The following is a 13,944-nucleotide window of genomic DNA, read 5'->3' as shown; positions in this document are numbered from 1 at the left end:
ACTCTTCAGGCCTCTTGATAGTCACCAACATCCCTTAATCCTCATGAGGATTGGATAGGACTTTCTTCAGAAGTGGTTATCAGTAACAGTTTATTTAGATTCAGGAGAATGACTTTGTAATCAGAGGACACTTCCAAGACCAGAGTATGGCCTCCTGCGTGCCCAAGGAAATAGACTGAGAATACAGCCTGGGCCTCTGGTGTAATAACACAGGGCACTGCTAGCCTTTAGGTGACTGAGCTAGTCTTTTTATTCTAAGTTTTAGGGATAAAGATGGTTAAATCTGACCCATTGACTCAGCTTAAGTGATCATCCTTTTCTCAACAACAAAGTGTCTTTTCCCTCAAATATATTTTTGTTGCCAGTAGTCTGCACTAAATGCCTGCTTGTTTCATTTTTGTCAGTAGTAGTTTTCCTAGATCTAAAGAATTATTTTAGCGGACCTGTTCATGTAATAACTGGTCAAGTGTGACATTAAAAATGAAATAACACCACAAACATTTTCTCATTTTTCATAAGTGAAGCATGTGAGAGAAGTTCCTGTGATCACACTGTGCTTCTGCTTGCCCCTCCCTCAAAATAAAATGTTGTCCTTAGCTGTCAGTCTGCGTATTAGTGAACTGTATTCCTGGCTTTGTCGAACAGCCAATAGGTTGAATAACCTAGTGTCGCACACTACTCTGCATTTCAGTTTTAGAACTCTGTTCATGCCACACTCTGGGCCTTAATTTTCCCCAGCTGACAGGACTGAGAAGTACTGCAGAAAGAGGATGCTTACACAGTGATGATGATGTTCCTCTCATCACTCCACTACAGCAACTCTTTCCTTTGAGCAGTCCCATAGAGTCACCTGGTAGAGGTGGTCTTGGGGGTGTGTGGAGTGAGGGAAAGGAAAATGTCTCTAATTTAGTGGTGGAGAGGGAGCTCCTCAAGATGCATGCATGTCCCTCTCGACATTAGTATGTACACATGCTTTAGAAAGTTTCCTGCTTGCTGTATCTAAAATGATCAATTAATTAATTGTAGAACTTAACCATGCTCTGATTTTGTGCAAGTTCCCTGCTGTGGCGCATGCTTCAGATTAGGACACTAAAGTAGTTACTCATTTGTCCATACCTTTTGCAGCCCAATCGATTGAACAGCGGCTCATGAAGATTGATCACACTGCCATCCACCCACACTTACTTGATATGAAGATCGGTCAAGGCAAATATGAACAAGGGTTCTTCCCAAAGTTGCAATCAGATGTGCTGGCAACAGGACCTACCAATAACAAGTAAGCCCCCTCGTTATTTCCTGGACTTCTGAAGATATTTTACTAACCAGGTTTCTCTTATGATTGACTCACTCTATGGACAGAAACCAAGAATTATTGGTATTTCTTTCCAGTCCAGTGAAATGGAGGCAGCTTTCACCATTTCTGTCTTCTCTGAAGTGACAGCTTTTGAGTTCACAGCTAGCTGACTTTATGGTGTCTCTTTAAGCTAATCCTAGTTTTTGAGATGGATACAGTGATCATTTTTTGTTTGATTCAGTCACATCATGTACTTACTGTGTCCACCTCACACTTGGCATTGTTTAGTTTTGTCCTTGATTTAATATAAATTTAAAATGCTACTTACACCATCAGTTAGAACTAAGACTACATACAAGTCCTGGCATTTAATATGTATTAATTTTTAAGGGAAGCAAAAGGTCACAAGAAGAAATCAGTGGTCGGCCAAATTAAGGTCATTAAGGAGTTTAAATATATTAGGAACAAAAGAAATTCTACTGGTCCATTACTAGATGGAAATGGTAGAATTGTCAATAATAATGCAGAAAATGTAGAAATGTTAATAAATACTTCTGTATTTGGGGAAAAGCCAGATTTTGTATTCAGAGCATAGGATAATGGTGATGAAACACTTTCCATTCCAACAGTAATTCAGGAGGATGCTAAGGAACAGCTCCTAAAGTTAGACATTTTTAAATCAGTAGGTCTGGGTAACTTGCACACTAAAGTTTTTAAAAATAGCTGTCAGGGGAGCACTCTAGACCATTAATGTTGATATTTTTCTATAAGTCTTGGAACACTGGGGGGAGGAGCGGGTTTCAGGATGACTAGAATAAAGCTAATGTGGTGCCAATGTTTTTAAAAGGGTAAATAAATACTATTCCAAGGCAATTAAAAACCTGTCAGCCTGACTTTGGTCCTGGACAAAATAATGAGATGGCTGATACAGGATTCGATCAACATAGAATGAAGAGGGTAACAGAATTGCCAGTTAACATGGGTTTATGGAAATTAAATCTTCTCAGACTAATTTACTTTCTTTTGAGAGATTACAAGTTTGGTTCAGAAAGGTAGTAGTGTTTACATAAGAGACTTCTGTAAGGCATTTGACTTGGTACTGCATGGCATTTTGATTAAGAAACTAGAAAGATCAAAGTCTACAAGGCACAAATCAATTGGATTAAAAACTGGGTAACTGATGTGTCTCAAAATAGAACTGTAGGGAATGGTCATTGAATGGGTGTGTTTCTAGTGGGATTCTAGAGTACCTGGTCCTATGCTATTTAACATTTTTATCAATGACCTAGAAAATATATATATAAAGTAATCATTGATAAAGTTGGTAGGTGGCACAAAGACTAAGGGAGTGGTAAATAACAGAGGATAGGTCACTGATAAAAGTTGATATTACTTTTGTATTTGGCACTGGTGTAACCGCTACTGGCATACAGTACCCAGTTCTAGTGTCCACAGTTCAAGAAGGAGAAATTTGGAGAGAGTTCAGAGAAGAGCCACAGGAATGATTAAAGGATTTGGGAAAACTTGCCTTCATCGGGAACAACTCAAGGAGTTGTATCTATTTAATTTATCAAACAGAAGGGTAAAGGGTGATTTAATCAGCTTGTAAGTACCTATGTAAGGACTTGTCTACATGTAAAATGCTGCAGTGCTTCAGTGAAGGCACTATCTATGCTTTCTATGGTTCTCCCATTTGTGTAGGTAATCCACCTCCCCAAGATGTGGTAGCTAGTCAATGGGAGAATTCTCCCATTCACCTAGTGCTATCTGCACCAGGGGGTTAGATTGCTTTAACTGCATTGCTCAGAGGTTTGGATTTTTTCCTGAACAATGTAGTTATACCAACCTAATTTCCTAGTAGACCTAAGGAACAGAACTATGATAAGAGAAGACTCTTCAATGTAGCGGAGAAAGTATAACAATTCTTGGAAGCAGAAGCTAGACAAATTCACACTTGAAATAAGGTGCACAGTTTTAATAATGAGGGTAATAAACTGCAGGAACAATTTTAACAAGAGTTGTAATGGACGCTCAATCACTAGAAATTTCTTAAATCCCCAGCCTGGAGCCCCCTCCTGCACCCTGAACTCCTCATTTCTGGCCCCACCCCAGAGCGCTCACCTCCTCCCACACCCCAACCCCAATTTTGTGAGCATTCATGGCCCCCCATATAATTTCTATTTCCAGATGTGGCCCTCTGGCCAAAATGTTCACCCCTGAAGTATGATGTTGATGTTCTTTCGTTTCTCTTGTTTCGTTTGAAAAGAAAACTTCCAAGTTTATTTTAAGAATTCCATAACAAGCTAGTGGCTACTCATGATCCAAACTCCTCTATCCATATCTATTGCAATAAAACAGTGGCCATCTTTAAGGAAAAGTCCATTTAATTTTGATGCTCATTGAAATCGACCCACCTACAAGATGATAGTATAAGTTTTCTGTTTCAAGATCTAGCAGGTTTTACAACCTTAATGGGACTTCTGATGTTTGCCATCTTTGTAGTAGTAATATGGTAAAAGAATCCTAATAACAGAAAACAAAGCTATGTAAATGTTTCATGCTTCTTGATTAGTCCATTGTTAAATTATAGTGAATCAAATATGCTCACAGCACAAAGTAAAACAATTTAATAAGCCCTTGCTAACATGTTCAGTCTAAATTGATTGTTGTAACTCTGTAACATGAAGCTTGATACATGAGATTAAATATTATTGAGGAAAACGTGTATCAAGGTTGGGAATGTATGAGCATCAAAGCAATTTGCGGAATGAGCAGTGAGTGCCTACAAAGAATAACTTAATGGATTTTTGCCCCAGAGACTTTCCGTCCCTGTTCTTTCCCCTAAAGAGGTTGGTCAGTGAGAAATGTTTTGCTTATATGTTAATTGTTGTTCCTCCACTCTACATGTTTGACCCTGTTTCTCCTCTCTTCTTCTGCCATATCTCTAATTCTCTTACCTTCCACCATCCTTTCCTCACTAGTCTCTGGTCTGTTTTTTCTTCCTGCACCACTTCCTGCTGACTTCATGCTCTTATCTCTGGCTCCTATTTCCTATGTTACTTTGTGCACCCCTTCTGTAACAATCTTAGACAGAGGTGTGATCCAATGGTTTGAGCACAGGCCTGGGAACTGGGATAATTTTTGTTACTGTATCAGCTTTGCCATGGTCTTACAAACTTGGTGCCTCAATTTCCCTGCCTTTAAAATAGGAATACTGCTTGCTTACTCATCTCACTGGGATACTGAGGTTTAGTTAATGGTTGTAAAGATAATGTGAATTGCTAAGTAAGTACATAAGTATTATCCTCTGTCTAGTTTCTGCTCAGTAAATGGTCTTCATTCTGGTTTTCTTAAACTAAGTTTTGTAAGCCTATTGGGGCAGGGACCATGTGTTCTGTATATCACTGAGTGCTCAAGAAATATTAATGTTTCCTTGACTTCCCTTTCCACACGTTAATAGCCACTTTAAGGATGGTGGCTTTTATAAGGCCTTTTTAAAATGACCACCTAAGCAGCCACACTGTCACTTTTTGCATAGAATGGGGCATCTTTGCACTGCATCTAAGTAAAAGGCAGTTAGACTCCATCAGCCTGAAATGCAGATCTTGCGTAACCCATACAAATAATAAAAGAATGCTTTCTTTTATTTGAAGTGTAAATAACATATATTTCAGATTTACGTTTTGTTAGCTAATATGGCAGAGCAGTGATAAGAGTAACAGGAATGCTCTATTTCAATGTTTTGTTCAAATGCTTTTCATTAAGACTAGAATTTGACTTATTCTGACTATATGTATGCAATCTGATTGAAAGTGAATCAAGGATGGTTTAGAGGATTCAAAATCCAATACTTGAGCCTTTTACTTTTTGCTCCCTTGGTCAACCCCAGTCTAAAAGCATAATGATATGGTGCCTCTTGCTCTACCCTTTGAGAAATGGCTAGATCTACATTAATAAAATGGCTTGTGAAATGTCATGCATGAAGAACTAAAGATGACATGAAAAATATGCATCCCCATTCCTACAGTGCCCCACAGCACCATGTACTTATTATGTCTATACCGTGTGTGTGGTGTTTGTCACCTTACAGACAAAGCTCCTGCCTTAAGGAGTTTGCAGGCCAAACACCACATGGGAGAAATGGTTTAGTACTAAGACGAAGAGAAAAGTGGCACCTGTGGAATTGTCATCACCACTTCCTGCAGCACTAGGTGGTTTTATGCCATTCCTCCAAATCACTTCCATTTATATAATCTGACAAGATTACAGTGCAAAACAGAATGGCTGCAGGTCATTTTACTTAGCTTTTTCTCCATATTAGCTGTTTAAAAGATCTCCTGTTACCACCAAAGCAATGAAGTCGCAAAAAAACCCAATCTGTTCTGCCCTGTAAAAACAAAAACAAAAAACACCTCAGCTCCCTTTATCCTCCAGAGAGTTGAATGTAGAAATCTGCTACAGAAATCTAGTACAGAACACACCTCAAGCCCCAAATTGTCAGCCAAACTGTTTGTTGCAAGATACTGATCTTGGTTTTGACCTTCCATTTGGTGCTACTTTGATTTGGCGGCTACTTGAGCTTTTGTTCTATTTGTTGATATTCTAACTCTGTGTAGAAGTATACTGAGCTGAGCAAATCAAATGCAGAATTGTTTACATATACATATCTCTCTCTCTCACTCTCACTCCCCTATACTGTGTGTACGCACGCATGCCTCCATTTGTTCTGAAGATGTAATAAATCTCCTTGCTAGTAAATGAATACAAAAGCTGGAGAAGTTGATTGATGGTCACCAGTTTATGGCATGATGATGCTGGCAACAAAAGATCAAGCTATTTCATGCACATGAGAGGGTTTAAAACATATGTTACTTGTGGGTAAAAGGTGAACTGCCAAGGTTTGTAGGCCTAAAAAGCAACCTACCTTGGCAGCTGCTCTTCGTCGAAGGGCTTATCTTCTATGGTATAGGTGAATGTATTTCTTGTCTCCTTCCCCTCTGTGTTCTGAGCATGTCCATCTTAGTGGTGATGATGGGGAGTTACATAAACATGTAACATTAAGTTAACATTAAATGCAGTTTCTTCATGTTCTTGTGCCCTGTCAGGATGTTGTATACGCTGCAGCACGTGCCGTAGCTATGAATCATAAACTGCTTCCACTCACTCCTCTCCCCTTTTCATCTGTTGGAAAAGAAAAATATGCCTGACTGCAATATTGAAGTTTAGTCCTTGTGTATGTGAGACAGCTGTAGAAGTATATTGTTTTTAGGCCTATCAAACTTGACGTTGGCTTTCATGCTATTTTATTAGAGAAATTAAACACCTCAGGTATGTTACCTTTAGAAATGGACATCGTTAATCCCTTCCCACCACACACATGCACACATCCATACCTAAAAATTGTTTAAAGTGCTGAAGAGTAGTTTATTTACTTTCTACCTGCCAGGACTCCCTTGTCAATAGACTTCTTTTCAGGGGCTTGCTCGTATGGTTCCCCATGTTTGAGTGGAAGAATCATTTCTCTGGCTCCTCCTCTGAAATAATACACTGACAGGAGTTCTTCCTTCATAAATACTGTGGAAGTGAGATGCCAGGAGCATACCAAAGTGGCCTATTGTTCCCTGCTCATATTTACCATCTGTTCCAGGGCATTCCACAGGACAGTCCTCAGAAGTAACCAGAACCATGTTAGTAGTAGCATTTTCTTTGAGGAAGAACAAACAAAATAGGTCACTCATAGATACACTGACCTCCATACTTTCTGTATGTATGAAGAAAAATTAATTTTAAATCTGATCTTTGCCATTAAATATTAAAACCGCTTAATTTTTCAAGCAATGAGATTTCAGGCAAGACCTATGTGGCCCAAGAAGAGAGAGGCTGAAATGTTCTAAAATTCCTTCATCTTCCCTGCTTACCTCCTGTTAATTCTTCACAAAATGTTCCAGCCAGCTCCCCCAAGAGATTCAAAATCCCAGTGGGTTGCTCAGACTCTTTCCCCTCTCCTCCCTCATTAGTCATCAAGCTACCAGGAGTTTGCATGGCAGTGGTAGAACGGTAATGGCAGCCGAGGCATAGCTGAGCCATGCAGCGTAAATACCCTCTGGTTTCAGGTGGGTTTGTACTGTGTTCAGCCCAGCTGTGCCTCGGCTACCAGCGCCACAGCCGTTTCACTGCTAGTTAGACTCGTGCTAGCTTGATGAGAGCTTGCATTAGTCTGTGCCCAAGAGAAAGGGAGTCTCACCCCTAACTTGTAGTGTCGACATAGCCTTAGATGTTCACTCAGCTCAAGCATGCACCATCTTGACCACTTTGATTTTCCAATAATTGCAACAACAACAAAAATATGAATATATGCAGGTGGAGGGGAACTAAAGCGCTGTCCAGAGTTCAGACTAAATATTAAAAATTAAGTCGGGCTAAAAAGCAAAGCCAGATTTAGATTTTTCTAAACCTATCATTTTTGCTCTCCTCTGGACTGTCTCCAGTTCGTCTACATCTTTCTTAGTGTGGCACCCAAACCTGGACACAAGCCTCCAGCTGAGGCCTCACCAGTATTCAGTAAAGCGGGACAATTATTTCTCACATGTTATATTTGACAGTCTTGAGTTTATCTTAAAAAAAAAAGAAAAAGAAAAAGCAGCAGTGATGTTAGCCTTTTTCACAACTGCATCTCATTGTTGGCTAATGTTCAATTGGTGATCCACTATAATCCCCAGATCCTTCTCTGCAGTACTATTGCCCCTCTCAACCACAGAAGTTGGTCCATTAAAAGATATTACCTCACCCACCTTGTCCCTTGTGTTGTTGCCTTGTCACTTACTCCCCATTTTGATTTTGTGCATTTGATTTTTCCTTCCTAAATGTAGTACTTTGCCCTTGTCTTTATTGAATTTCATTTTATTGATTTCAGACCAAACCTCCAGTTTATCAAGGTTGTTTTGAATTCTAACCCAGTCCTCCAAAGTACTTGCAACCTCTCCCAGCTTTGTGTCATTCATAAATTTTATAAGCATATTCTCCACAAAATTATCCATGTCATTAATGAAAATATTGAATAGTGCTGGTAATCAGGACAGACGCTTGCAAGACCCCTCTAGATACTCCCTCTAAGATTGACTGTAAATCACTGGTAACTACTCTTTAAGTATGGTCTTTGAACCAGTTGTGCACCCATCTTGTAGTAATTGCATCTGGACCACATTTCCCTAGTCTGGTTACGAGAATATCAAGTGGGACCATGTCAGAAGCTTTTCTAAACTTGAGATAAATCACATCTTCTGCTTTCCCACCCCCCATCTACTATGCCAGTAATCCGGTCAAAGTAGGAAATTTAGTTTGGTTTGGCATGATTTGTGATCGACAAATCCATATTGGCTGCTATTACCTGATTATCCTTTAGGTACTTATAAATAGTTTAATATTTTGTTCAAGTTTCCTTCCAGATACCGAAGTTAAGCCGACTGGTCTATAAATCTCTGGGTCCTCTTTATTTCTCTTTTTAAAATTAGGTGTTATTGTCTGCCCTTCACCTGTCCTCTGTGACATCACTCATTACAGAACTAATCAAATAATGAAGTTCTAATTAACTTTTAACATTACTTTGGCCCACCACTGGTTTTTCCTTGTATTTCTTTTGATTGAGGAAATGCACAATATCAGTGCCAGGAGGTTGATGTGAACTAGCGTAGTCCTGTGGGCAGTAGTAATAGTCAGTTTTTGTTTGCTAGCATTGTGAGGAGGAAACTGAATCCTGTAATTCATTATGTAAACTGCTACAGCCCCGTATATTTTATTTTAGCATGTAATCCATCTGCAATAGAAGTGTCACCAAAGATGATGATGATGATGCTACTTATATTCCTGGTTGGTTGTTTTAAAATAAATAAACCAGCAAAACTACACCAAATCCAACTCAATGAGATGTGTTGTAGAATGTTCTCCCCCCTCCACCCACCCACCCCCCAAAAACTGTAAACCTTAAATTCAGTCTGCCCTAATGTAATTTTCCTGGTGTACTGTGCTGTGTGTCCTGTATACAACATTACACAGCATTTTCATTCAACTTGGCATAGAAAGGTTGTTAAAAACATGCACAAGGACAGGTAGTATGAAATTAAACCAATGTTGAATGCCATTGTTGGCAAACAAGTTAATTACAAAGGAGTGGAATACAAATTGAATGTTCAAAAACTTCAAAAAACACACATTTTTGGTTAAGGTAAATAAATACTATTTCCGCGTGCTCTGATTTTATATACACTACTCTGTACACAATCATCAGCCAGTCACTAGTAACTTGTGCTGTATTACGTGAGACCCCGCAAGCATCCTTTTTTTGGGGGCTTTGCTGGTTCCCCATCTGCCATGAAGCCTTACCTTTAGGGTTGTCAGAAATTCATCAACACTAATACATGTTGTAATTTACAAATTTTTATGCACATGTGCTGCTTTGAAATGCATAATTCCTTCACGCTTACTGCAGCGACTGACAAAAGCTTTCTCTTCTGATTTCTCTTATTACATAATTTCAGTCGGTGGGTCAGTCGAAGTGCCACAACACAACGCAGGAAAGATCGCCTTAGACAACATTCAGAACATATTGGACTGGACAATGATTTAAGAGAGGTAGGTGATATCTGCAGGCACCAGGGGGCTTAAGTCAAAGAACATAGACTTAACCAAAGTGTATTTTGCTGCCTTCGGCAATGTTTGATGCCATAAGGTTTTCATTCATCTTTGTGACCATTACATGATGTACATATAATTTATACATCTAGTATGTAATTTTAAGATGTTCAAAATTGTGTCCATGCACTGTAGAGATTTTGTATTTTCTAAATTGAACTGTAAAGCAGTGTATTAGTGTAGATTGTTTAAACTACTACCGTAGCTGAAAATTCGTAAATACCTATACTGCAAAATGCAAATGAAAGTCAGACTTAATATTTTACACCAATTTTTCCATCTTATAACAAATCAAAGTTTTAAAATACTAAACTCTGAGGCTCTGCATCGTAATAAAACAGACTTTTGCTAATATAGACCCCAATCCTACAACTATACTTATTCAGGTAGACCCATTTGTGTGGATGGAGTTGTCAGATTTGGGCCAGTAAAAATTATTTGAGTTTTTCAGATATGTTATGATAAACACTGACCACTTGGCGACAAAAAGGAGGAGGATTTATTGTAAGCGTTCTCTTTTGTGTTGCCTAGATTAGAAACTTTTACTAGTTAGCCCATTTAAAAGGGAAGTATTTGGTGTGGATTTATTTGGGGTTTTTTTGTTTTTTGTTTTAACTTGTATCCAAAGCTTGGAAACTTCCACACATCTTGTAAACTTCAATTACTTGTGTGCTTTTTCCTGTCTCTTCAGTTTCTCCTTTTGATTGTTTAAAAAAACATTTTCTGCCACATTTTTCACTGTGACTGTATTTCTTGTGCTATTTTTATCATTAGAAAAACAAACAAAAATCCACCAAGCCTTTATACTGTTTTGCCATTGGCCTTACTGAATAAGCTTTACCAGGGTTGCTCTTTGAAATTAAAATATTAAGTAAAATTGAATTCTTCAGTCGCAACTTTAAAATTCAGTTTCATTGAAACAAAGCAAAACAGCCTTTATAAAAGTTTGTTGCTATTTTTGTTAATGTGACTTTGTAAATATAGCTTTAAACATTGCATTGTATATATCTCAGCATAACCCTTTCAGTGCTTCATCAAGTATTTAATTTTTTCTTTCTTTTTTGTTGTTGTGGATCATATGCATGCTTGTTTTGCTTTGTCTCCTCTCTTTCCTTCGGGCTTTTCTGCCATTGGTATATCTGGCTCCTCTTAGCCATCGGAGGAGCTTTTGATTCATCAGAACTCAATGGCATTCTGGGAGTGGGATCAGGGGCCACCCCCTCCTGCACGACCTCCTAAAAAATCCTTCTCTGAATGCTGCCTGGTATGTTTTTTTTGTTTTGTTTTGTTTTGTTTTTTTTGCTGAAAGCTGCTTTGAGTGGTCTTACTAGAATAAGGAATCACTCTTCAACATCACTTCAATCTCTCCTTTTTGTAGCACATACGCACACCCCTGCAGTTACTGAAGTGTGGTTACAGTCAGAAAAGTAACACTGAAAATGAAGTCATGGGATTTCATTTTAAGCCTCTGACTAAGTTTATGCTCCTAAAGTTGTTTTTTCACGGCTTAGGATCTCAAGTTCAAGCTGTGTCCTTCTGTGTTGTGATATTAGGCCACAAGTAAAGATTCGGCAGTGAAAGCTTAAGTAGTGATGGTAGTTGGTTGATACTGATGCACAGGCAGAATAGAATCCAGCTTGCTCTTTCTGTAGCAGACTTGCTCTTCTGTAGAACTTGCAGGACCAACAGAGTTAGCAGGATTAAAAATGTTTGTCGGTATGTAACACATTATGATTTGAGGACATGCTAAGGAGTAGAGCTCAGTTGTCTAAATTTTTTCACTCTTCAGACTATGACCGCACTTTGATTTATTTTCTTTATCCTTTTCCCTTTAAAGAGAAGTTTTATATCTATCCCTGTTTAGTTATTCCCCTTTCACTGTTCTCATAATGTTTATTATTTTGGCACAAATTAGATGAAACTACTATTGTGAGGCTGCCAGATGTTGAACAGAATACTTTCATTTCGTTATTGCCTAAAACAACTGTTTAATGTTTTTATTCCTTTCTCATCTTATTTATGCATAACAATGTTTTGGGTTCAATTAGAGATGATGATAACCAGGCGTATGTGCGTAATAGCTCAGATCTATTGAACAGGCTGTGAGTTAACTTGTCCAAATTTTGCATTCTGCCATGATCTTCCAACATTTTTTTTTCATGCTCAAGCAATTTTGGTCAACTCACAGCAACACAAATTTTGGAATTTGTTTTCATTAAACTAATTTAAAATTATCTCCTCTCCAGACAGGGAAGGTCTGAAAGTGCTGCAGAAACAGTCCCTGTGCATTGTCTAGCTCTAAGTAAGCCCTGCAGCCCAATTAAACAGCAACACTATATATCTCTGAAGGAAGTACCATCCAGTCTTTCTGTGGGGCCTTAAGTGCAGACAGAATTAAGTGGATGAAAACAAGTGGGAAATTCTTCAATCTTGAGACAACACCTACCCATAGCAGGAGACAGTTCATTACAATATGGGGATATGAGCATCATACTTTTAAATTGTTTTATTCAACAGCATTCCAATAGAGTATCAAACTTGTAATCATCAGACCTATTTTTAAGTACTTGTCTGCTGAGTTTAACAACATTTTATTTAAAAAATGGGTGCCTAAAGTTAGGCTTCTAACTCCACATTTAAGCACCTACATCTGTGGTCTGACTTTTAGAAATGCTAAGCACATAGCGTGCTCTCTAGTGTGAATAAATGTTCAGCACTTCTGAATATCAGACCACAGATTTAAATGAACTTTAGGCACTCATGTTTTTAAAACCTTGGCTTTACACTGTTTGTCTGTCTACCTTGCATTAATGCCATTTTCCAAAATGAGTCCAAAAATGGAGTTTTGTTTAAAACAAGTCTAAGAATTAATAAACTCCCCAGTGATTAAGAAAGCTTGTCAGTAAGGACAAGAGCCAACTTGTCCCACATCTTTTTTTTCCTAAGCCAAAATTCTTTGAAATCAATGAGTCCAGCTTCCTTCCCCTTTCCACACACTTGTTTTTCTAGTTCTTTCAAAAGTATTTTTCATTCAACTTCATGCTAACTTCTTTAGATTATTCAGTGGGCTTTTTCATCCCTTTTACTCGTGAAAATCAAATAACAATGGAAAGAAATGTTTAATGCAGGTTTAGACTTTTATGCTGACTGAAACTATCACTTTGGCTAACTCTGTAGTAGCTGTAACTCTATAATAACTCTGTAGTAGCTGTAATACTAGCTAATAACACAATCCACGGGCTAGTTCTGTTTGACGTTTTGATTGCACATACCACACTGGAGTGAGTGAGTATGTATGTTTTTATTTATTTATTCCCCTCTCTCCCCCACCCCCACCCCTCTGTTGGCCTGTGGAGTGTTACACTTCTCCACTCCTATACGTAAAGCTTCAGATAAATCACTACAGTGCATAGATTTACATGCTGAGTCCTTTTTATATCCGTGCTTAGCTGTCAACAGTTAAGGAAGTCAGGGAATCTGTCGTGTCAGACTAATGCTAATTCTGTTTCTTTTAGAAATACATGCAAGAGGCAAGGAGTTTGGGGAAAAATTTAAGGCAACCCAAACTCTCTGATCTTTCTCCAGCTGTAATTGCTCAGACAAACTGGAAATTCGTGGAAGGGTTACTGAAAGAATGTCGCATGAAGGTAAGTGTTTTTTAAAAAAACCATGTATGTTTTCCACCCTTCTATAAGCAGAATGAAAACCTCTTTGAGGAGGAGTTGCAGGAAAGATCCATAACAACCAAACTCCCATTGCTTTCACTGGTAGTTCTCTGCTTTGAGACCTCACAGAATCAGACCCTCAGTTGGTCCCCTGGTATGCAGGGCCAGATTAACCCATAGGCTACTAAGGCTATAGCCTTAGGCCCTCCTATTTTTAGGCCCTACTGGTCAGGAAGGGGCCACAGCAGGGGCTGGGTGAAGGGGAGCAAGCTTGCTCACGTACTCCTGCTGGAGCGC

At 38.6% G+C, this 13,944-nt stretch overlaps 1 protein-coding gene across 5 annotated transcripts in view; it reads left to right on the top strand.

The window, feature by feature from the left end:
* The window catches only part of DENND5B (DENN domain containing 5B), a 163,085-nt gene that overhangs the window by 108,636 nt on the left and 40,505 nt on the right, over positions 1-13,944 (top strand). For all 5 annotated transcript variants that reach the window (XM_084617287.1, XM_084617286.1, XM_084617289.1 and 2 more), the window contains 3 exons: positions 1,126-1,276; positions 9,829-9,922; positions 13,498-13,629. In XM_084617287.1, the coding sequence (XP_084473413.1) occupies positions 1,126-1,276; positions 9,829-9,922; positions 13,498-13,629 (377 nt within the window). The remainder of the gene's footprint in view (positions 1-1,125; positions 1,277-9,828; positions 9,923-13,497; positions 13,630-13,944) is intronic.

Source organism: Lepidochelys olivacea, assembly GCF_965140295.1.
Source record: "Lepidochelys olivacea isolate rLepOli2 genome assembly, chromosome: 1".
Classification (NCBI taxonomy): domain Eukaryota; kingdom Metazoa; phylum Chordata; order Testudines; family Cheloniidae; genus Lepidochelys; species Lepidochelys olivacea.
This window is presented reverse-complemented; position numbering and strand designations above follow the sequence as displayed.